Below are 23,134 nucleotides of genomic sequence, written 5' to 3' on the forward strand. Positions count from 1 at the left end.
TTTCAGCTCCACGCTGAGCTGAAATCCTTCAGCAGATAGCTCTTTAACTCCATCTGCTTAATGACCTGGGAGATCACTTAACGATCACAACAGGGAGTGCCCAGATTGTGATGTTGAGTGAAGCAGTTATGTGGGCATCTTGCTTAACAACCACTTCACTCAACGACTGAGATTCCAGTCCCAGTTGTGGTCACCGGTATCCTTTTGTATATGTATCCATAAAGGCCATGTCGCTTTTGAGTTCCAAGCAGAATTTGTGAACCCTAACTTCTGGAGAACACCAGGATGTTTGCCAAGTATCTCCACAGCACAGCTTTCCATAGATATATCATCATCAGAATCAGTTCAGTAATCATCCTCTTGGTTTCTGGAAGGTTGAATGAAACCAAAATGCCCACATGTATTTTTTGTAGAAAACGGTTTATGCTGGTAATTGATTGCTCTTGGTATGAATTATACTGGATAATTTAGTATGTGTGCTATTGCTATGTAGAACTTCTTCAACTCAGCATTCATCAGATTTGATAGTTATTTATTATTAAATGGAGGTTTATTTATTTATTATTAAATAGTGGTTATTTAATAACCACCATGATGAAAGAAAGAGACACTCAGGCTGGTTTGCAGATATGTTGGATCATTACACCCAGAGATTCTAGCCAGTACAAAGATTGGGCATTTTGGAATTTCTAGTCCTGGTTTATCTGAAGGACACTGGTCTGGGAAAAATTATTGATATAAGCTGTAGATTATATTTTGTTGGTTATCAGATATAATTTATAACAATTATAGCCATTTGCCTCACTTTCCTTTTAAGAATAATGTTAACAAATACAGAAAATATTTTGATGTAAAGGAATTTGCTGTAACAATTGGACCTTAATTTTATTTTGCAACTTGCCTTCTCCCATCTCTGCATTTTACAGATATAGTGAATCATACATCTAAAATAAAGAACAAACAACTTTTAATCTTTGCTGTTTGGTAAGGCAAAGGATACATAAACAAGATCTAGAAGAGATACATATCTCTTCTAGAGTTAGAGAAACATGAGTTCTCAGGCAGTAACTTTACAGTTTTTTGCCCTGATAAAACTTTTTTTCTTTTTTTCTAACTGCTTCTTTGGAAAGGTTGAAGCTAGGCAAGGAGGCCAGGAAATTAGTTTTCAAGCAACCAGGCAAGCACCTGTTTTAATGGTACTTAATTGACTAATTCAACATAGGAACCACAGGTTTCTAAATCCTGAAGGGAGCAACTTTCCTTCAGTAGCCCAATGCAGACATTGGGCTACTAAGAGTGTAGCTCCCAAATCCGATAATCACAGCCATGGAAGATGAAACTGCAACAGTCCATCTTTTATTTCTCTTAAGGAAAGATTCAATGTTGATGCATCAACATTTATTTGTATTTCATTTATATCCAGCATGTACCTAAAAGACTGTTAACAATTCCTAACTGAAACAGGTAAATGTTGTGACTAGGATATAAGCAGACTTTTGATATAGTTATTTCTTTTACACATTGTATACCTTTTCAACTATTTTACATGCTTTGATTAGCAAAACAAAGTAAAAATTATCCCTATCCTTGCTTAATTCCTTCTTCCTGCTGGGCTCCTGAAAATTTACTACAGGTAGTCTTCACTTAATGACCATTTGTTTAGTAACCCCTTTGAAGTTATGACAGCGCTAAAAAGTGACTTATGATTGGTACCCAAAGTTATGGCCGTTGCAGCACCTCCACAGTCATGTGATTGCAATCCAGGTGCTTGGCAACCAGCTCACACTTATGAAGGTTGCAGCATCCCGGGGTCATGTGATCACCATTTGTGACCTTCCCAGCCAGCTTCCAACAAGCAAAATCAATGGGGAACTGCGTGATCCACTTAATTAATTAATTAATTAATTAAGTTTATATGATGATGACCACATGATTCACTTAATTACTATGTGATTTGCTTAACAACTGCCACAAAAAGTGCATAAAATTGAATCTGGTCATATGATGATTTGCCTAACAACTTCATCGCTTAGCGACCTATTTTCCAGTCCCAATTGTGGTCATTAAGTGAGGACTACCTATAGTTGCTTCCACATGCAATTTTTTTTAAAAAAAATCTTTGAGTCAGTGTTGACTTCTGGTGACTGCTTGGACAAGTCCCTGAAGTTTTCTTGATAAGATTTCAGAAGTGTTTTGCCATTGCCTTCTTCCTAGGGCTGAGAGAAAGGGACTGGCCCAAGGTCACCCAGCTAGCTTTGTGCCTAAGGCAGATTAGAACTTACAGCCTCCCAGTTTCTAGCCTGGTGCCTTAACCACTACACCAAACTGCCTCTCTCCACATACACTAAGAGTTCCAGATTCATGAGGCTAATGGATCCATTTAGAACAGAATAGTTGCCATGGGGTGTAAAATGTCCTATATCTGAGTCAGTAGAGATTGTGAATAGAGATGAGAGAAGAGACAGATGGAACAGGATGCTAATTACAGAGCAAAGGCATTCTGTGTAATACCTGCAGCAACCTGAATCCTGTATGCAAAGAAATGCTTCATGCTGTTCCCTCCGTCTGCCTTCTGCTGATATGGACAGTGCCAAGCTAGATTGCTGATGGGGAACAGCATAGCTGCCTCAGATTACGGTGAGGAGAGAAGGGGTTGGGAGAACCAAGATCTCTCACCACTTAACCCAGGACCCATTCAGCACCAGGTCCTTCTTTCATTACCCTTCTGCCCCCTGCTGGTGTCTGAGGCAGGAGACTATATCCTGCTGCACAGCAGGGTGGCTCTGGATGGATCATGATGCATCTGTGGTATAGGTAGTGGTGCAGCACTCTTTCAGGAGCCACTCTGGTTACGGTCACCACTGTACCTGATCTTGGCTGTGGATGTAGCCTTGCCTGGTAATTCAGTATGACAAGGAGATGCTAATAGAGCAACTTCTTCTCCCCAAGTCATCCATTAAAATACATATAAAAAAAGAAACCATGTACAAGAATTTGGATCAGGAGCTGTACTTGGAACTCTCCAGGAGCTGCATCTGCCTCGTGATCTGGAGTTTGCCCAGCCTTGGAGGGATCTGGCACTTGTTGCTGTTCCATAAATATGTGTTAGCAATAACTAAAGTAGGCATGGAATGTGCAGCTGGGTTTCTGTTACAAGTGTTCTTGGCAATGGCTTGGTTGGAAAGTCACAGAATTATAGGAAGCCCTGACACATTTGTAGATGCAACTGGGCTTCTAGGTTAATAATCATGGCAGTTCATGAGCAACAAAAAAGCAACTCAAGATTTGGGGGGGGGGGGGGAAGGTTGCCGCTTCACTTTTGAATAATTGTTTTGTTGTTGTTGTTGTCATTGTTTCCTCCAGGCGACTGAATAACAATGAACTGACAACCATTCCATCCCTGGGAGCAGCTTCAGCCCACATAACTTCCTTGTTCCTGTAAGTCTTAGTATTAGCATTCCTATGAGTATATTTTTATTTTGAAGAATCTGTGCAAGGTATTGCCTGTTTCTTATTTTAGCTTTGATGCATTCAATTATTTCTGTCAATCTGCAGCTTGCTAAAAGTTCAAGTTCCAGTTAAAGAGCTCTGCTGTTCTCACCTGCAAAGTACTTAAAGGGAAAAATGAAGCCTTTTGTGATCTCTTCCTCTAAAAGTGCCTTGGAATATAAAACGTGGTCATCACATTAGTAAAATCTAATGGTGCTACCTGAAAGAGAGAGACAGTGAAGGTGACCAGTTATAAGTCTGAGGACTCAGTAGAAGTTCTAGGTCTATAGGACTCAGTTACAGATCTACAGGACTCAGTCGAATGTCATTAAATGTACAGTCCCTGGGGTCCTGAAGGATATGTTTCTGGGTTGGCTTGATTAAATTCTATCTTTAAAAACTCCAGCAACACTGAAAACTACGTTTTAACAAGAATTCCCTGCTAAGCTCCAAAAATTAAAATTAAGCATGACAAAGAATAGATAAGAATAAGGGAACTTAAAATAAATTCAGCTCCTTACCATAGTCAGAATTTGTTAAAGTCAAGGCTATGTCAGAGAGACCCAGCCTTTGAGAGTAACAAGAACTTCCAGAAATCTGAGGGAAAGACTGACCTGCTGGTTAGGTCTCTGCTTGAAGTAAAATGTCTCTTTTTTATATTAGAAAATATAAAGCGCCACCCACTTATGTTTTTCCTACACTGTTGATAGCTGAGTATGAAAATCATCCTTAGAAGAGTATACAGTAAAAGAAGAATCCTGACTTGCCCTCTCCCCAATACTCATAACTTGGAAGAAAATACTCATAACTTGGAATTGGGAAGATGTTCATTAAGAGGCCCTACTTAGAAAAAGCAACAGAGGATTTTATTTAACCCTTTCCATGAAATAGTAGCACATGTGGAGCTGAGAAGGTTTAACAGGCCTATCAAGAAAAGCCGGCTGAGTGGCCTTTGGGGAACAGTTTTCACTGCTGCCCCACTTTTTCATATCTCCATCCTTCCTTGGACATTCCCAACTCATCTGGTTGTGACATCCACTCTTGGACTATCAATGACTTCTCAGTACCATTTATAGTGTCAGAAAGTCCAGCTTTTTGCAAATGTCTGGCTGTTTAGTCCTTAAAAGGGTGAGACCAAATAAATCGACTAAACAACAACAACAAACAAGCAAACCACTTCTTGGGACTAAATCTATTCTATGCATCCTATATGTCTATAGAACCTTGGGGCTGGTTCATGGAGTAGGCACTTGCAAAGATGCATCATTTTTGGGGAGGCACATCTTGTGATTAGTTTACAGACCTTTCTTGACATGTAGACACCATCATTGACCAGGCATTGTTAGTTTTTATTCTTTGATGCTATGATTCTTTAATAGTTGTTACTAGTTTTGCATCCATAAAACCAACTCAATATATAAAATGAATAATTTTTAAAAGAGAAAGGCTGTTAATAAAAAAATTGCACTGGGGGAGGTTCTCAGCATTGTTGCCCTAGTTCTAGCTCAGAGCTGACCAATGGCAGATTCCAAGGCCACAGATAGCCCCGGACCCCTTTTTGGTGGCTCTCAAAGCCACTCTAGTCACAGCCATCAGTGGGAGCATTGTTTGTTGCCATAGTGTATACCTGAAAATAGATTTAAAACCAATGTCCACAAATTCTCCCCTCCCAAAGCTGTGGAAATAAATCAGAAAATCCTGGTTTATCCATAGAATTGAAACTGCAACATTTTGTCTCTGTCCCAGCTGATTCTATCAACTCTTATTCCTAGTTGATCATTGCACTGTAAGGGGGCACTGTTTGGGTTTTCTACATTATTTATTTTTTTCCTCCTCTCCCCCCGCACACCCCAATTCATGTGGACCATATATGAGAGCAAAACAAATTGGCTGCTTTCCTGCTTTCCCATTAAAACTGCTCTAAAATATGGAAAGGAGCAAAGCTTCCCCTTTCAGGTCAAAACTGACAGCTGTGTCAGCCCCCTCCACCCTCCCAAGGTCATGTTTCAAAAGTTTGAAAAGTCAAACTTAGGGACTAAAGGATGTCTCATTTGGAGCCTTTCACTGTTCCTCCCTTATTCCATTGCCAAAGAGACAGTTTCTTGATCCTGTTCTGCTTCTGTTATAGCTGGGGCAAAGTTAAAGTAATCATTCCTCTATCTTCCATTCACATTTGTCTTCTTCCTACTAGTTAAGAAGCTATGAGTATAGAGATTTATATGGCTATGCTGTGGTATGGTGTTTGAATCTTATTTATTAAGAGTTCACTTTCTAGCCTGGTGGGAAACTAAAAGAGGAACTCCTCTTTTATATCTCCAGATTTTGTAAGTTGGTATTCATTCATTCATTCATTCATTCATTCATTCATTTATTCATTCAACTGATATGGCGGCCTACCTCAAATATATTTACAACTCGCTTCCTCCTAGTAAAATCAGCCTATACGATTTACAGTATAAATGGAAACATTCAGTGAAATCACACCAATTACTGCTACTACTAATAGCCACAAAGCTCAGTTGACAATCTATAAATAACAATATCAAAATAGCACAGCATTACTTAGCCTGAAACTTTCAAATCCAAAAAAAAAAAAAAAAAAAATCCTAAAAGCAAAAATCCTAAGAAGGAAGGAAGGAAAATAGATTTTTAAGCCTCTTCTGAAGCCATACAGTGAAGGGGTAGCCTGCATTTCAAAGGACAATTGGTGCAGTCATTCAGAATGCCTTAGTCTAGTTGATTCTAACTGGACTACAAGTTCGGCACCTGCAATAAAACCCTTCAAAGGCAATTGGAGCTCCTTGTTCATAACATTTTTACAATTGTGGTGTGACCAGCTTGAATCACAATTTGTCCTGGAACTGCAGTTCTTATGTTGTGCTTAGGTTTGCTGTTTAGGCACTTCCTGAATGCAACTGGTTGTTTGTTAGTTAGTTAAAGTTTATTGTGGTCATAGGCCAGCATCTGGTGATTAGCAAGTTTCTACAGTTTCTGGCAATGCTTCTGACTCATGCTTATCATTTGCACTTGCTGCTTGATTATATTGAAGGCATTTATGTTGATGGCGTTTTTGTGGGTTTGATATAAAACATATAAGGAAAGACATAAAATACAAATGATTCTTCCCTGTAAAATCTCAGCATCGCTCTAGACACAGCAGTCTCACAGCATATTGTTAATTGAGGCACAGCCTGACATATATTTCAGTTTAACTGTTCACTGGGGAGCAGATTTTATTTTTCTTCCTTTCTGCTTTGAAAATATTGCCAAAGTTCATCTCCAACACTAGCAAACATTTGGAAAGGATTTTAATGGAACAGAAGAAAACAATTTGTATATGAGTTAACCAAAGACAGGCCTGTAAAGGCATATAAATATTGACAACCTTGTGGTGATTCTGCTCCAGGAAATTCAAAGTGTAGAGACTACATTTTGAAACACATCTCTACAAATTCTAAAGATACACCAAGAGAAGATCTCATTGTAACTTATTTAATCATTGCTTGTGATATAGAACCTTTGGGAATTCTTTACAAGCCCTCTGAAAAGTTTAGGAGTAGCACAATTCCCTCTATGACATTCACCGTTCCAGTTCTCCAGTTCCTTTTATAAGGACCCCAGAGAACTGTGTATTACTAGCAGGGGAGACAAGGGAGATGAAGAAAACCCAGAAATTTGCAAAGCAAGGAATGACATAATCCGGTGAAAGGTTATATAGCCTCTTTTGGGACTTTGCAGATGCAAAAATAGGAATAAAATGATAAATCTGATCCTGTACTCCTGCCCCATTTTTGAGCCTTTGAGGACAAATCCATGCAAAGAATATTTTCCTGACATTTGGCACTTTGCAGCACTACCAAAGAACAAGTCTGCTAAATGATGAGTTGAATACAGATGTCTTTCCCAATAAAGACACATGTTAAGTAACTACATATGTTAAGCAACTGGTTCGTTTCAAGATGGAAAAGAGAGGCAACAATTCAAGGAACAGAATAAATGTAGAGAACTTGTGGCCTTCCAGATGTTGCTCAATTGCTATTCCCATCTTTCTTCAACCCTGTCCATGTTGGAGCTGTTGGGATTTCTGGTTAATAAACATCTGGAGGGCCACATGTTCCCTATCACTGAAGTAGAATGATGTTATTGTATGGTAAAATAGGAAGATGTTTTAATCTTTTCTCATTTACTTCTTGATTAAGGCAGTAGCTTTAATATTATAGGTGTTCATCATGGTTAAGGAAAATGTCCAGTTTCTGCAGCAACCTAGGAGAAATATGCAAGCTGTTGAAGTTTGTCTGTATTTTCTTTTTTCTGTTGCATGATCATTTTATTATATTGCTTATTCTTGTGCATTACTGATTCTTAAAACAATTGTTCCATGACTAATTAGGAAAAATCATGAGGATTGTTATATTGCCTTGTTATGTTAAAACATATCTTTCCAGATGCAGAATTTCTTGATTAGACTTTGATTTTCAGACCAAAGAATAATTAAAAGATTTTGTTACATGTCTAGGTAGTATGGCTGGCTGCTTGAACATTCCCATTTAGGAGGAAAATGGAGATGAGTAGGTGCTCTGTTTATCAAATCACAATTGGTTTTTGTTTATTTGAAGTCTGCAGGAATCATGTAACAGAGGACAATGAAAAAAAATGTCTGGAAAGACTTTTATCCAATTTTCTTGTATCATTTCTCTATTCTTTGGACTAATTGTTACCCTGTTTAAGGTAGAAAAGCTTGCTGTATGTACGTGTGCTTGTTCTTGCAAACACTGTAAAACTGAATTTGCTTTATAGTAAATGGGCGTCACAAGTGTCAACTGTGATTTCTTGGCACTCATACACCGTCTCTCATACTTGCCCTTACCTCTTGGTGATCATTGCTAAGTTTGGAGTGGGCCCTAATGTTTTGTATAACTCTACAAAATTATTATTGTTGGATGTAATAATAGCGATCCTTTCTACAGTAGTTGTCCCATACAAGGGTATTTGTAACTCCAAACACCCCATAACTTGCTGATGAAATATGTTTTTGAGCCCTTTCAGCTTAGCAGTTGTATTAAGACAAAAACATTGAAGAGGAAGTCACAAGAAGAGTTAAAAAGTTTAGTTTCTTTCTCCTTTTACAAAAAAAGTGGAAAATAGGATTGGATAATTAATAAAGGACTCAGCAGCAAGCTGTAATATACTTAATGTCAGGGTAAGATCAATAGAGCTACTCATCTGCTAAACAGTGGATAAATCTCTCTTGGAAAACACTAGTGATCTTTGCAAACTCATTAGTGTAGAGATGAATTCTCATTTGAACTATAATTAAACAGATTAGTCTAATAATGGACAATGCATTATATCTATTCTACTGCTCTTTCAGAATACATGTAAATTAAGTTCTCTTCCATAATGAGATTCTTGGATTACCTACAGAAAGATGGAAAACATTTCAGGAGATCATGGGGCAGAGATTTCAGAGTGGAAAAATGGTTGGAGGTAAAACCTAGAAGGAAAGGAGTCTAGGATGCTCAACCTTTGAAAAATAAACACTTTCTTTTACTGAAAATAGTAGTTTCCGAAATGTGGTTCCCAAGATGCTGTTGAACTACAGCTCCCACAACTGTTGATCATGGATCTGCTGGTAGGGGTTCATGGGAATAACACTTCAACAATTGGAGAACCAAAACTGAAAACCACTAATTTAGATGGATCTTTGGAATGGGGATTAGAGTGGGGAAAAAAGAAAGAAGCTATGAATGAATTTAACTAGTAGATGTAATGGTCCATTTTTCATGTTGCATGTGGTGCCTTTGGGTGTTAACCCAATAATTTTAATATCTTGAATATATGATCCACACACCTAAACATGGTTGAGAAAAGTAAACTCAAGGAAAACGATGAATTAAATTGTAGTTAAGTATTCCTCTGTAACATTAATTTAATTCATAGCACAGGTTCTAATATTATGCTAGGCCTAACTACAAGATTTATTTATTTATTTATTTGATTTCTCCCCCGCCCATCTCCCCCACAATGGGGGACTCTGGGTGGCTTACAAAGACATTAAAACTATAAATATATATAAAATACACAATATATATAGAATTAAAACTAAAAAAGGAAAATTCAAGAAGATGGAAAATCGGGCCGGGGACAGTCGACCACTATGGGGCTAGCCATCCCCCTGCTTGAGATACTCCCTCCCCGCCCCAGGCCAAGTGACAGAGCCAGGTCTTCAAGGTCCTTCGGAAGGCCAGGAGTGAGGGGGCCAATCGCACCTCCGGGGGCAGAATGTTCCAAAGAGCGGGGGCTACTGCAGAGAAGGCCTGCCTTCTCGACCCCACTAGATGGAGTTCTTTTACTGAGGGGGTCCGAATCATGCCCTCTCTGTGTGAACGGGTGGGATGGGTTGAAGTCATAGGGGAGAGGCGGTCCCTTAGGTAACCTGGCCCCATGCCATGTAGGGGTTTAAAGGTAATAACCAACACTTTGAATTGGACCCGGAAGCAAACTGGTACCCAGTGCAGCTCGCAGAGCAATGGTGTTACATGGGCACTTCTCGGGGCTCCAAAAATAGCCCGTGCGGCCGCATTCTGGACCAGCTGTAGCTTCCGGATACTCTTCAAGGGTAGCCCCATGTAGAGTGCATTGCAGTAGTCTGTTGCTTAGTGTTTTGTGCTAACATGAAGATTTTGTATCATTCTGTCACCAGTTTTAGGTTGGAATATATTTAATGGCAGTCTTCTTCACCTAACTCTCTTCCAGTTGTTGGGACTGCTTCCTCCAAGAATTAGTAGCAAACTGTCCTAAGATACCTGGAGAACTCTGTGTTGGGAAAGGCTGTTTTCCTTCTAACCAAATGACTATGCAGAAAGAGGTTTCTTGATTGTTGTAATTCTTTGTATGTATGCCTATTTGGCCCAGCACATTTTCAGCAGGAATTTGTAAGTGACAAAATCTGTACAATTTGTGCATGCTTGGCTGGCTTATTTAGCTCTAGGCCGGAAGGTGTTAATAGTTGAAATTAGCTATTTTGTCCTGTTAATATATGACTAAAAGACTTAGTTCTTTATATAGTTCTTAATTTAAAAAGCTAAAATGTACTAGGGATATATGAGTACAGGTGACAGAGTCTAAGTAACTGACTTTTCCAACACTGTTTCAGTTGTTTAGTCTAGGGAATGTTTTTAGTATTTTCAGAAATGTTTTTAAAAGCAATCTTTTATATAGTTTTCTTCAAGTTGAGCAGCTAATAGCAGTAAGCATGGAGAGGTGTCCACCTATTCTTGAGGCCATAGAGTGCCAAGCAAGGAGTATGTTCTGGGTTCCCATTATTTCCTGTGCCTGGAACCACTCAGATATTTTCTAGCTTTGTTCCATCAGAACTCAGAACATGTTGAGCTTTGTCCACTGGAATCCAACCATTTCATAACATTCCAAGTGGGGCGGTTTTATGCTTGAAACAAAAACATTTTCCACTTCCTACAATATAAACCCAACAACAATTGGACATTTTGCAATCACGAAATTTCAAAATGTGTAGTAAAATGATAGATTCTGTAAATGGTTTTTCAGTGTCCTACTTAAATCATGCAGAAACATGATTGTTAAATTACCAATTTCATGCTCCCTGCTGACAGAGAGCTTCAGTCTGGAGCATACATTTCCTACTTGGGAGAAGTTGGAAAACCTGTAGGAAGCCTTTCCTGGTTAGCTTCTTTTCAGTTCTCAAAGTTAAAAGACCTTTCTTTTGGGGAGGAGGAACTTGGGAAATCAATGGTGAGACTGGCAGGGGAAGGCTGAGGAGGTACCCATATGTAGGGCTCATTTTAGCATGGATGATCTTAAGGTAACCCCACCCTCACCCAGATTTTGTGGGAAAACATAATAGCAGTGAACTAAAAGAAAGCTATTCCAGCATACCAATGTTTTCAGAAGAGTAGCTCTACTATCAAATGAGTCAGCTTCTCCCAAATTCATTTATTTTGTTGTTTTGATTTATAGTGTATGATTTTGTATTTAAAGGAGAAAATATAAGCAGAGATGAAATTGCTAATACATCTTCTTAGAGGATGTGTTTTGTAAATGAAGGCCTTAATGCGCTTCCTGAAATAGAAAGAATGGGATATCCATTGCCAACCGCTTCAGATTTTTTTTAAGGGGCAGTGGTATACAAATGTATTAAATAAAGTAATAATAAATCTGACACCAGAAGGAAGCCGTTCCTTGGCGTGGGAGCAGTCCCAGAAAAGACACTCTTGCATGTGTGACAAGCCTGTGAAAGTGAGGGCATCTGTAAGAGATCTTTTGCTGATCTTAATGCCTAGATAGGTTTGCTTGGGTTTTTTGTTTTGCCAATGTATATATCTCAGCAAATTACTCTGGACGGCGAACAATATTTGAAATAAAAGTTAAAACAATTATAATCACAATTACAAACATTAAAATACATAGCTGGGAGAAATACAGCAGTCACTAACACAACCAGGACACTTGGGGCCCCAGGCCCAGGCACAAAGCCAGGTCTTTAGGGCCTTACGAAAGGCCAGCAGGGTTGGACCCAACCTGATCTCCAGAGGGAGAATGTTTCAGAGGGTGGGCACTATGGCAGAAAAGTCTTATCTTCTGGGCCCCACCACCTGACTGTCCTTAGCTGATGGGACCTGGAGCATGCCCATCCTGCTGGACCGGTTCAGACAGATAGAAACAACCCGGGAGAGGCAATCCCTTAAGGTTGATAGCCAAATAGTACCTTAGGTAATTGAGCCTTTAGCCATTTAAAACTAACAGCTTGAACTATGCCCAGAAAACAGTTGGCAATCAATACAATTTTTTTTACAGTTGTAAGATACTTGCAGGAGCCTACACCGGTTGGTAGTCTAGCTGCAGCATGTACAACTATTTGAAGCTTCAGTAATTCTCTAAGAGTAGCCCCATACAGAATGCATTGAGGTAACCAAACTATTATGCATCTAAGGCATAGGCTACCATTATTTCATCTAACTGGTTTAAGGATGGTCATTGCTGGAAACACAGCTGGAAACATTTCTGACCATTGCTGTCACCTGGAGATTAAGAGGTATCTGGGGAACAAGGAGCACTCCCAGATTGTGGACCTGCTTTTTCAGGGCAATGCAGCCCATACTAGAATAAGCTGAACTCCAGAACCTGATTTCCTGCAGACCAGCAATAGCACCATATTAATTTAGTTCCAGCTTGTTCAGTCTGTTCTAGCCCACCATCAAAGGAATTGACTGATTCCTTGGATACATGGCAAAGAACTATACATATGCTGTTTAGTATTCATTCATGTAAATATAAAGAGGACCAACAAGAATCCTGGCCTAGTTATCAAATAGTAGTCCCTTGGCACTATCATCTAGACTTGGCTAGAACTGGAAAAGCAGTGCCCCCCAAGGCCCAATTTTGCAGATGGTCCTGAAGGGAAGCATAATCAGTGGTATCAAAAGTTGTCAAAAAAGTCAAAGAGAACAATCAGCTATTAGTCTTGGTACTTTACAACAACCAAATGCAGCTATTAGTTTTGGTAGTATATTTGGTTATATCCAAAGGAGTGTTAGAGAATCTAAATAAAACAGTCTGATTCTTCATCTTGGTTTTTATTTTTATTTTTAATTGGTGATCTTGCCCGGCTACCATTGTAGCGACAAGTTGAGTTCAGTGCGTTGTGGCTTTCAATGGTGCTTTGAGATGGTATCTGCTGCTCCTGTAAAAGCAGCGCTTGGGCACCTGGGGCTTAGTTGAGGAAACACAAAGAGATAAAAAGGCTGGTTTTTACAGGTTGGCAAGCAGCCAGTCCAGAAGTCCACACGAAGGTGTATTTCCCAATGCTGGGTCTGTTTGTTGTTGTACAAAGTATCTCTTCACCTCCTGAAGAATGTCACCTACCGTATATGCTTTTTTGCCTGCTCTCTCAGCTAGCACTGGTAGCTTTGACAGCTCATTGTCATTTTCATTTATGAATGTCAGGTTGGGGACATTGAGATGGGAAGCAACCATCCACTGAAGAATAACTTGGAGCTCTCTATTTACTTGGCTGTCATCAGCGTTCTGGTTGCCCACTATTACTTCTGAATCTGTTAATTGTTCTCCATTAGCCGGTGAAGCTGATGTTTGCCCTTCAGAGTAGGAGTCACCAGAACCATTTTGCTTGTCTGTTAAGTCATCAGTTGCTGTATCAGAACTATTGTCTTTAACTGGGTGTAAGGACAGCTTTGTTATTGATACTGATAATTGATCCATTGGCTGGCTGGCTGTTTCATTCATATTGTCACAAGTACCTGGAGGATTTTCTGCCTGTTCTGTTACAACCTTGTCAGTCTGGGATGAATTGTCAGGAACAGGAGTGGGATCAGTCTGGGATGAATTGTCAGGGACAGGAGTGGGATCAGGATCTTCGGAGCTATTAGGCATACTGGCCAACAATTTCATGTAACAACGTTACCCAGCACTGTACTGAGAATCCTGTTCAGTTGAGCAGCTTGGATGACTTAGCCGGACTTGGTTGTGTCTGCTGTCTCAGATGTTCATGCTCTTAATGATGACTTGATAGCTATTTCTCTTTTGAAGGCACAGGTTTATGTGTCAATAGTGACATCATAAAAAATCATTATGACTCTCCAACCAATCATATGTTGGCAATACTGTATTTAGATGTTAACCCTGCCTAATTCCAGCAGCTTCAGGCAAGGCAGACTCTTACATAATAGAAAAAAAAAGTTGTCTTCAAGTCGAGATTGACTCCTGGTGACTTACATAGACACATCCATGCAGTTTTCTTGGCATAATATGGAAATGTTTGCCATTGCTTTCTTCCAGGATCTTTTTTCAACTTCTCAGTCTAACTTAGAGTCCTGAACTTTCCAGATAACCCCTTTAGTACTAACCAAGAGAAGTTCTGCTTGTCCTGAGTTAAATAGTGTAACCTGCCAGAATGGTTCTGGAGATGGGCAGCTTCTGAATCTACTAAATAAATGGATAAATGAATAAAGTAGCTAAAATCACTGAATTCATAAAGTAGAACAATGAAACCCTAGGAATGTCACTTTTTCTGTACCTCTCTCAATCTTTGGTAGATATCCAGAAGAAGGAGACCTTTTTTTTAAGGGAAAACACAAAAACTGTCATTTATCTAAAGCAATGTACAATTATAATGCCAAAATATCAGTCTAAATCATAGGAAAATAGAATAGAGCAACTGCAGAAAGATCAGCCCAATATTCAGCACAGTAGCTGAAAAAAAATAAAGTATCATTGATATTACCTGGATGTTTGTTTAAATATTTAAAATCAGAGTGTGGTTCAAATGTAAAAATAACCCATAAATGCCAGGGATATAATAGAAACATTGCAACATCAAAACCAGCAAACTTCATAATCCAGTAGAAGTACCATGAGTTGAGGCCAAATTGTTGTCACAGAATCCTGAAAGTTATGTCAGTAGCCAGGTCTCCTTCCTAATTGAAGTACCACAACTGAGGAAAGCCTCTTATCTTCATTTAATGGATCATTCTCAATAGTGGAATGAGAGGATCCCTTGAGCCTATCTTCATAGTATATGGACAGTGTTCCCTCAGATATCTAGGTCCAAAAACTGGTGCTGTGTAGCTTCTTATTTATGATCTAGCTCTTACATGATTTGCTTCCCCCTCTGAATTATGCCCCCAATTTGGCTCAAGGCTTGTGCAAACTTAATGTTATGGTAAAAAATGCTAATCGCAGACATTTTTCTACAGCAAAATTGTTGGTCTTGTGTATTAAAAGGAGTCTGGCCCAGTTGGAAGAAAAGTAAATAATTCAATAGTCCTTTATTGATAACCTGTATATAGCAATTCTAGTAGCAGTAGGGAATAAAAATGACATTAAAAAGGTACCAAGAATAACATGCCAAACTAAGATTGCACAGACATCCAAGTTATATCAGTGATTGCTGGATCGCGATAATGTTGTAAAAGGATACCTCCTGATTGATTGATTGATTGATTGATTGATGTTGGCTTTCTATCTGAGTTTTTAAATTTATTGTTAGCTGCCCAGAGTTGTAAGAATGAAATGGCCATGTAAATAGTTCAGACAAATAAATAAATGAATGAAGTTGTCAGAGTCTTTTTTTTTTTTGGTTAACCAAAAGCTCAGTTAATCGTAGGGATCCATCCAAGCACTGGCTGGCTGGGGAATTCTGGGAGTTGAAGTCCACACATCTTAAAGTTGCCAATGTTGAGAAACACTGCTCTGTTGCCAAGGCTGATCACTCCAAAAGCGATTCCAGACCTTTCTCTCATTGTAACAAATATGCTTTGTTCAGAAGTCCTTGCCTTTCTTTTCCCAAATGGAACAATGTGCTAAATTTTCACAGATTATTACTGCTTCTCCTTTGATTGTCTTGTACATTCAAATATTCTTTGTACTATTCCTCATAAATTGTTGACTGCTGGTTATTTGATTGCCTGTATACCTTTGCCTCAAATATTAGTTCAACTGGTTTGATTTAATTATAGTTTAAATTCATTGATTTAATTAATGTATAGTTTAATTCATTTGATTTAATTATAGTTTCATTTTTGGATGGCTAATATGCGCAAGCCGGCTTAATATATAGTGAAAAGTTCCAAACAGAATTAGTGCACTATCAAGTCACTTATTACTTATTAAAAGACTGGTTAGATAAAATGAATTTGTCCATATTAGGAATGAAATTGCAGTCGGTGTCAAGCCAGTTTTCTTGAGAAGGACATTTCATAAATGGAGTGTTTTCACTAAAAAGAAGCTGGCTCCCTGTGATCAGAGCCCACCTGATTTGGTTAGGAGCTGAGATCCAAATGACAGATGTGGGGTTTAGGCAAACTAACATAGAATGCATATTTAGGTGCAACTGTGCTTGCTCTGCCCCTTGGGTGGAAAGTAGTAAATTACATTTTAAAAATAAGAAATGGTAAAATATAGTAAGACTGGAATGCATCTGAAAGCTGTCTAGCCTCAAAATTCAGACCCTAACATTCTCAAGAACCTCACATGAAAATTGCTTTAAAATGGCTTTTTCCAATCTAGTATCTCCCGATGTGTTGGACTGCAAGATATTGAAGTGGGACCAGGTTGAGGGAAAATAATCCAAGATCACAGAAATTCTGTCACTGTCCACCACTATATTTGGGGATGGAAACGTAATGCCAGTTATCAGTCTGAGATGTTCCCTGACACCACGTGGGGGGTGGGGTGGGGAGGGAAGGGCTTTTATATAAGGATCTCTACCAAGGGAAGTCTTGATATCTGAGTCTTGAGCAGCCCAAAAAACCTGATTCTGATTAATGATCTTTTTCTTTGGTTTATAATAACCCAAAGAGTCCAGTCTTATTTACATATCAGTTTAGGACTAAGTATCACAAAGAGAATTCCTCTATAAATTGCTCACAGTCTGGGTGAATTCAAAGGGAAATAGCTGTTTGAATTACAACAAAGGTGTTCTTTGTCGCTTGACATATTGAGAGGAGAATTCACTTCCATGGTCGCTTCAGATTGCTTTGGGCAAAAAATGTTTCATATCTCAGCAGAGCTTTTCTTTCATCGTTAAGTTTTAAATCCTCCTCCTGCTTCCCCCCACCCCCCAACACACACACACAAATACAGGTATTCTGTCTTTTTATCCCAATATTCTAGCAGATTCCAGCTTGATTAAAAATGGAATGCGAGGTATAATTTTAGAAGAGGTTTGGTTTAATTTCAGAACGCTATGGACAGTCTTAAATAACTGTTTTTGCAGTGAGAATATATGCTCTCCATTTCAGTATTCTAGAAGGGATCTTGTAATGTTCAGATTTGTTTCCTCCTCTCTCACCAAGTGACAGGAAAGGAAATTTTTATGAATTTGAATTATGATAGATTTCTCTCTCGATACTCTTAATAAGACTGTCCTCAGCTCTTTTTGATACCTATTATCTTTATAGGATTCGGAATGGTTGCGGCGAGGAAGTCTTGTGAATATCCGTTTGTGAAATGTGAAATGTTTTCCAGTTGTATACTTTTTTAAAAAATTACTAGTTCTCCCAGGAATTCTTTCATTCTTTTATGTTGAATCCATTTTGTGTTCTTGTAGGAAGGTTTAATTGTTGAATAGTAATGACAACATAAACATCATGTTGATGATCTATGAAATGAAGAGATCAGTAATGGGAGAAACATTTGAAATTGGAGAGTGATATCTTGTGTCTGTCCTATATTATTTCCTCAGCTCCTTACTTAAATTCACTACCTACGCACACACACACTGAGAGGAATAATGTATTCACAGGGAAACATATTCTACCTGTCAAGTGCTAATGAATGCTAGATTTTACATTAAGGGGGATGAAACCTGCTTAGAGTATATGTTGTATCTTTGAAGTGTTTAAATGGTGCAGCAACAAATAAATTATTATAAATAGTATTTGCAGCAAAATGTAGCAGTGTGGAGAACTTACATGTGGATCCAGTAGAAGAGAACTTACTCTGTATCAACCAGCCAGCAGTTGACCCACTTTCGTTCTTATATTATTCCTCTCCATGAATCCAAGAGTTTTCTGTGCCTATTGATACAGTCACCCCTATTTGGTAGGTTTGGGGCTGTTCCCCCTTAGAGCTTTTTTCCCCTCAAGACATTTTATACTTTTGCAAATCCTGGATTTCCCCAAATCTGCTGATTGCACCCTCTTGTCTGAGGTGGCACACAGAGTGCACAATCAGGGAATGGATTTGGATACAAAACTTCTTAAAAATAGTCCAACACAAATACGTATTTTATGTTAGAAGTGAAAACATTGACTGCTTGAGTATATGTGGAAAGTATTTTGTGTGGTCATGATGAATAAACTCTAGTCTTTCCCCAAGATACATAGCTTTAGAGCAATTAATGTATTTCCTCTTTGGAACGAAAGCAGTCAAGGGGAGATTACATGGAGCTATTTCAAAAAGATGACTGCTGGATTAGGCTGCTTGTTCATGTCTTCTGAAGTCTTGCATATCTCCCCAATGAAGTTCTTTCGTTATAAAGCTGGTTTGTAAATTAGTCTGTTCCATTTCTGACCTTCTTGAACACATTTTAGAACCTGATTTGCACAGTTGGTTGCAGGAAGTTAGTGTTGAAAAGAAATAAACTTGTGTTACTCAAGGTTATCTATTTTCTTAGCTAATGGGATTATCTTGCTCAAAGATCCAGAAGGCTTTGCAAACCTAAATGATCTGAGAGGTGTAAAAATAAAATAATAATTTTAAAAGATGGACAGTTCCTTCCTATAACATCTCATGGTTTCTCTGACAACAGTCACTGACAGACTCTTTCAACAGTGTGAAAGCAGGCCACATTTTACACTTCTTATCTTGTATGTCTTGAAAGTGTTAACAGAAGTCTAAAGTGATCATGGAAGTATTAACAAAGCGTTAAATAGAGAGGTAAAACTCTGCCGATCCATTCTGCCTAGGAGATAGTCTGACATACGTTGACGCTCCTCTGCATTTAGACAGCTAGACAGGTTGTGACTGATTGAGGCTACAATATAATCTTTGTAAAGGATTCCCATTCCTTTAAATGATGCAAAAATACTGCTCTATTTGATTATATATTTGATTATATATTTGATTATATATCATACTCAAGATAAGAAAATTTACTTGCCTTCTTTCCTATATGATATTCAAAATCTTGTTTTATTTAAACAATTTGTATGACCGCCCTACTTGTAAAATGCTATTCTGTGTGGCTATCATAGGATTAAAAACAAAACAAATGATAAGCAGTAAATAGAAAAGAGCCACAACTATGAAATGTAAAATAGCATAAGCAGAGGCCAAACCACAATACCACAATATATTCAAATTAGCTTAGAAGATGGAGTTGTACAAAGGCTCTCTTTGCCATGGCTATCACCTGCTCTTCAAGCATGAGTCCAAGAAGATCCCCAAATTGTTATTGGTTCTGTCTACCATCCAGAACTAAAGATGGAACATCTAAATCTGGGAAGCCTTAAAACCCACAACTACTTGGTTTTACTTGCATTGAGCTGAAGCCTCTCCTTTCCCATCCAGATCCCCATGGCCTCCAGACATCTTTATGGCATCACTTGGTTGGCCAGATGTAAAGCTGTGTATCACCAGCATATTAATGATACTTTACCCCATGCAGATGGATGACTTCACAGGCATCTTCATGTAGATGTTTAATAGGAGTGGAGAGAAAGTAGAGCACCAAGGAACCCCCCCCCCCAAAAAAAAAAAACCCAGAAGCCTAAGTCTAGACCTTCCTCCTACCCCAACACTAACTGGAAGTGCCTTGCAGGAAGGAGGAGAACCACTGCAGCCTGATGCCCATCTCCCAAATTCCCAAAGCTAATCCAAAAGGATACCATGGTTAATGGTACTGAAAGCCACTGAGAAGGGGGACCAGGCTGGACAAACCACCTCATCCAGGTCCCAGCACAGGTCATCTACAAGTGCGATCAATGTAGTCTCAGTTCTTTACCCTAATCTGAAACCTAACTGAAAAGTATCCAGATAATCCATTTTGTCCAGGGCCCTTTGGAACTGTAAACCAACCACCTTCTCAACAACGTTCCTTAAAAAGAGAAGGTTGGAGATACCAATATATCAAAGTCCCAGGAATAGAACTCCAGGTTTCCTCTGGAATCCAACAGGGGCCTAGGACAGACCAGTTGAATAAGTCCTTCCCCCCTGTGAGAGTTACCTGACCATGGCAAGGGACTAATACTAACACACACACACACACACACTCCAGATCACCTTACCACTGAGACAGAAAAACAGGTCTACTGTCAGGCCTTCAGTAATCTAGATCAGGTCCATGGTTGCCATAGTGGCCGTGAACTCCTGAGCTACCTATGAGCTTCCACCTAGGGAAGGTAAGTTGAAATTTCTGAAAACCATAAGTCTGAATACCATAACTCCACTGCCAATCTGGCCACAGCATCACACAGCTCAGGCAGGGAAGCCAGTATACAGCAAAGAGAACTGAGACAGTAGCAGCCATCCCAACTAATTCCTAGAGTCCAACTGTATCCACAGGGCTGAGAGAAAGAGGTGACTGGGGAGGGGAGGGGAGGGGAGGGGAGGGAAGGGAAGGGAAGGGAAGGGAAGGGAAGGGAAGGGGGGAACTGGATGGTGACAAGGTGAGAAAAAGAGGTGACTGGGCAGGGAAGGGAAAGGAAGAGAGAGAAGCCCTATTTAGGTGTTAGTAAAAGAGTACCAGTTCACTGGCAACAGGATGAGTCCCAGGATGCCCAAGTGGCTGTTGGGCTAGTCCTCCAAGGCATCCATGGAGGAATATGCTGAGTGACATTAGTGGATCCATAGAGGATACAGCTGCATACAAGTTACACTGAGAACTTCAAGTTCACATTCAGCAACTCCATCCCATTCATTTGTGTTCTATTATTGGCAAATGCAAGATAGAAGACCTACAACACCTTCTAGAACTAGCACCCAAAAAAGATGTCCTTTTCATCATAGGGGATTGGAATGCTAAAGTAGGAAGTCAAGGAGTAATCGGAATAACAGGCAAGTTTGGCCTTGGAGTACAAAATGAAGCAGGGCAAAGGCTAATAGAGTTCTGTCAAGAGAACAAGCTAGTCATAGCAAACACTCTTTTCCAACAACACAAGAGACGACTCTACACATGGACATCACCAGATGGTCAATACCGAAACCAGATTGATTATATACTTTGCAGCCAAAGATGGAGAAGCTCTATACAGACAGCAAAAACAAGACCAGGAGCTGACTGTGGCTCAGATCATGAGCTTCTTACTGCAAAGTTTAGGCTTAAATTGAAGAATGTAGGGAAAACCACTAGACCACTCAGGTATGACTTAGATCATATTCCTTGTGAGTACACAGTGAAGGTGATGAATAGATTTAGAGGATTAGATTTGGTAGACAGAGTGCCTGAAGAACTATGGACGGAGGTCCGTAACATTGTACAGGAGGCAGCAACTAAAACCATCCCAAAGAAAAAGAAATGCAAGAAAGCAAAATGGCTGTCTGATGAGGCTTTACAAATAGCTGTTGAAAGAAGGAATGTGAAAAGCAAGGGTGAAAGGGAAAGATATAAGCAACTGAATGCAGATTTCCAGAGAATAGCAAGGAGAGATAAGAAGGCCTTCTTAAATGAACAATGCAAAGAAATCGAGGAAAACAATAGAATGGGGAAGACTAGAGATCTCTTCAAGAAAATTGGAGATATGAAAGGAACGTTTAGTGCAAAGATGGGCATGATAAAGGACAAAAAAGGCAGGGACCTAACAGAAGCAGAAGAGATTAAGAAGAGGTGGCAAGAATACACAGAAGAACTATACAAGAAAGATCTTAATGTCCCTGATGTCCACCCTGGTGTGATCACTGACCTTGAGCCAGACATCCTAGAGAGTGAAGTCAAGTGGGGCTTAGGAAGCATTGCTAACAACAAAGCTAGTGGAGATGACAGTATTCCAGCTGAGTTATTTAAAATACTAAAAGATGATGGTGTTAAAGTGCTGCACTCAATATGCCAGCAAGTTTGGAAAATGCAACAGTGGCCACGGGATTGGAAAAGGTCAGTTTATATTCCAATTCCAAAGAAGGGCAACGCCAAAGAATGCTCAAACTATCGCACAATTGCACTCATTTCACATGCTAGCAAGGTTATGCTCAAAATCCTACAAGCTAGGCTTCAGCAATACATGAACCGAGAGCTACCGGATGTACAAGCTGGGTTTCGAAGAGGCAGAGGAACTAGAGATCAAATCGCCAACATTCGCTGGATCATGGAGAAAGCACGAGAGTTCCAGAAAAATATCTACTTCTGCTTCATTGACTATGCAAAAGCCTTTGATTGTGTGGATCACAACAAACTGTGGCAAGTTCTTAAAGAGATGGGAGTACCAGACCACCTTACCTGTCTCCTGAGAAATCTGTATGCGGGCCAAGAAGCAACAGTTAGAACCGGTCATGGAACAACCGATTGGTTCAAAATAGGGAAAGGTGTACGACAAGGCTGTATACTGTCACCCTGCTTATTTAACCTATATGCAGAGTACATCATGAGAAATGCCAGGCTGGAAGAATCACAAGCCGGAATTAAGATTGCAGGGAGAATCATCAACAACTTCAGATATGCAGACGATACCACCCTCATGGCAGAAAGTGAAGAAGAACTAAAGAGCCTCTTGATGAGGGTGAAAGAGGAGAGTGCAAAAGCTGGCTTGAAACTCAACATTAAAAAAACTAAGATCATGGCATCTGGACCCATCAGTTCTTGGCAAATAGAAGGGGTAGAAATGGAAGCAGTAACAGACTTCATTTATTTGGGCTCCAAGATCACCGCAGACGGAGACTGCAGCCATGAAATTAAAAGACGCTTGCTCCTTGGGAGGAAAGCTATGGCAAGCCTAGATAGCATATTAAAAAGCAGAGATGACACCTTGCCGACAAAGATCCGCATAGTCAAAGCTATGGTTTTTCCAGTAGTAATGTATGGCTGTGAGAGCTGGACCATAAAGAAGGCTGAGCGCCGAAGAATTGATGCCTTTGAACTGTGGTGCTGGAGAAGACTCTTAAGAGTCCCCTGGACTGCTAGGAGGTCAAACCAGTCAATCTTAAAGGAAATCAACCCTGA

The 23,134-nt window shown here is 39.5% G+C and overlaps 1 protein-coding gene across 1 annotated transcript in view; it reads left to right on the forward strand.

Moving 5' to 3' along the window:
• Positions 1-23,134, forward strand: part of LRIG1 (leucine rich repeats and immunoglobulin like domains 1) — a 153,789-nt gene that overhangs the window by 68,758 nt on the left and 61,897 nt on the right. Inside the window, exon 3 of the mRNA XM_088134367.1 lies at positions 3,364-3,438. Coding sequence (XP_087990493.1) covers positions 3,364-3,438 — 75 coding nt within the window. The remainder of the gene's footprint in view (positions 1-3,363; positions 3,439-23,134) is intronic.

This window comes from Python bivittatus, unplaced genomic scaffold (assembly GCF_059951505.1).
Source record: "Python bivittatus isolate LINGU-HERP-01145 unplaced genomic scaffold, Pbiv_v1 ctg000080_np1212, whole genome shotgun sequence".
NCBI classification, from domain to species: Eukaryota; Metazoa; Chordata; class Lepidosauria; order Squamata; family Pythonidae; genus Python; species Python bivittatus.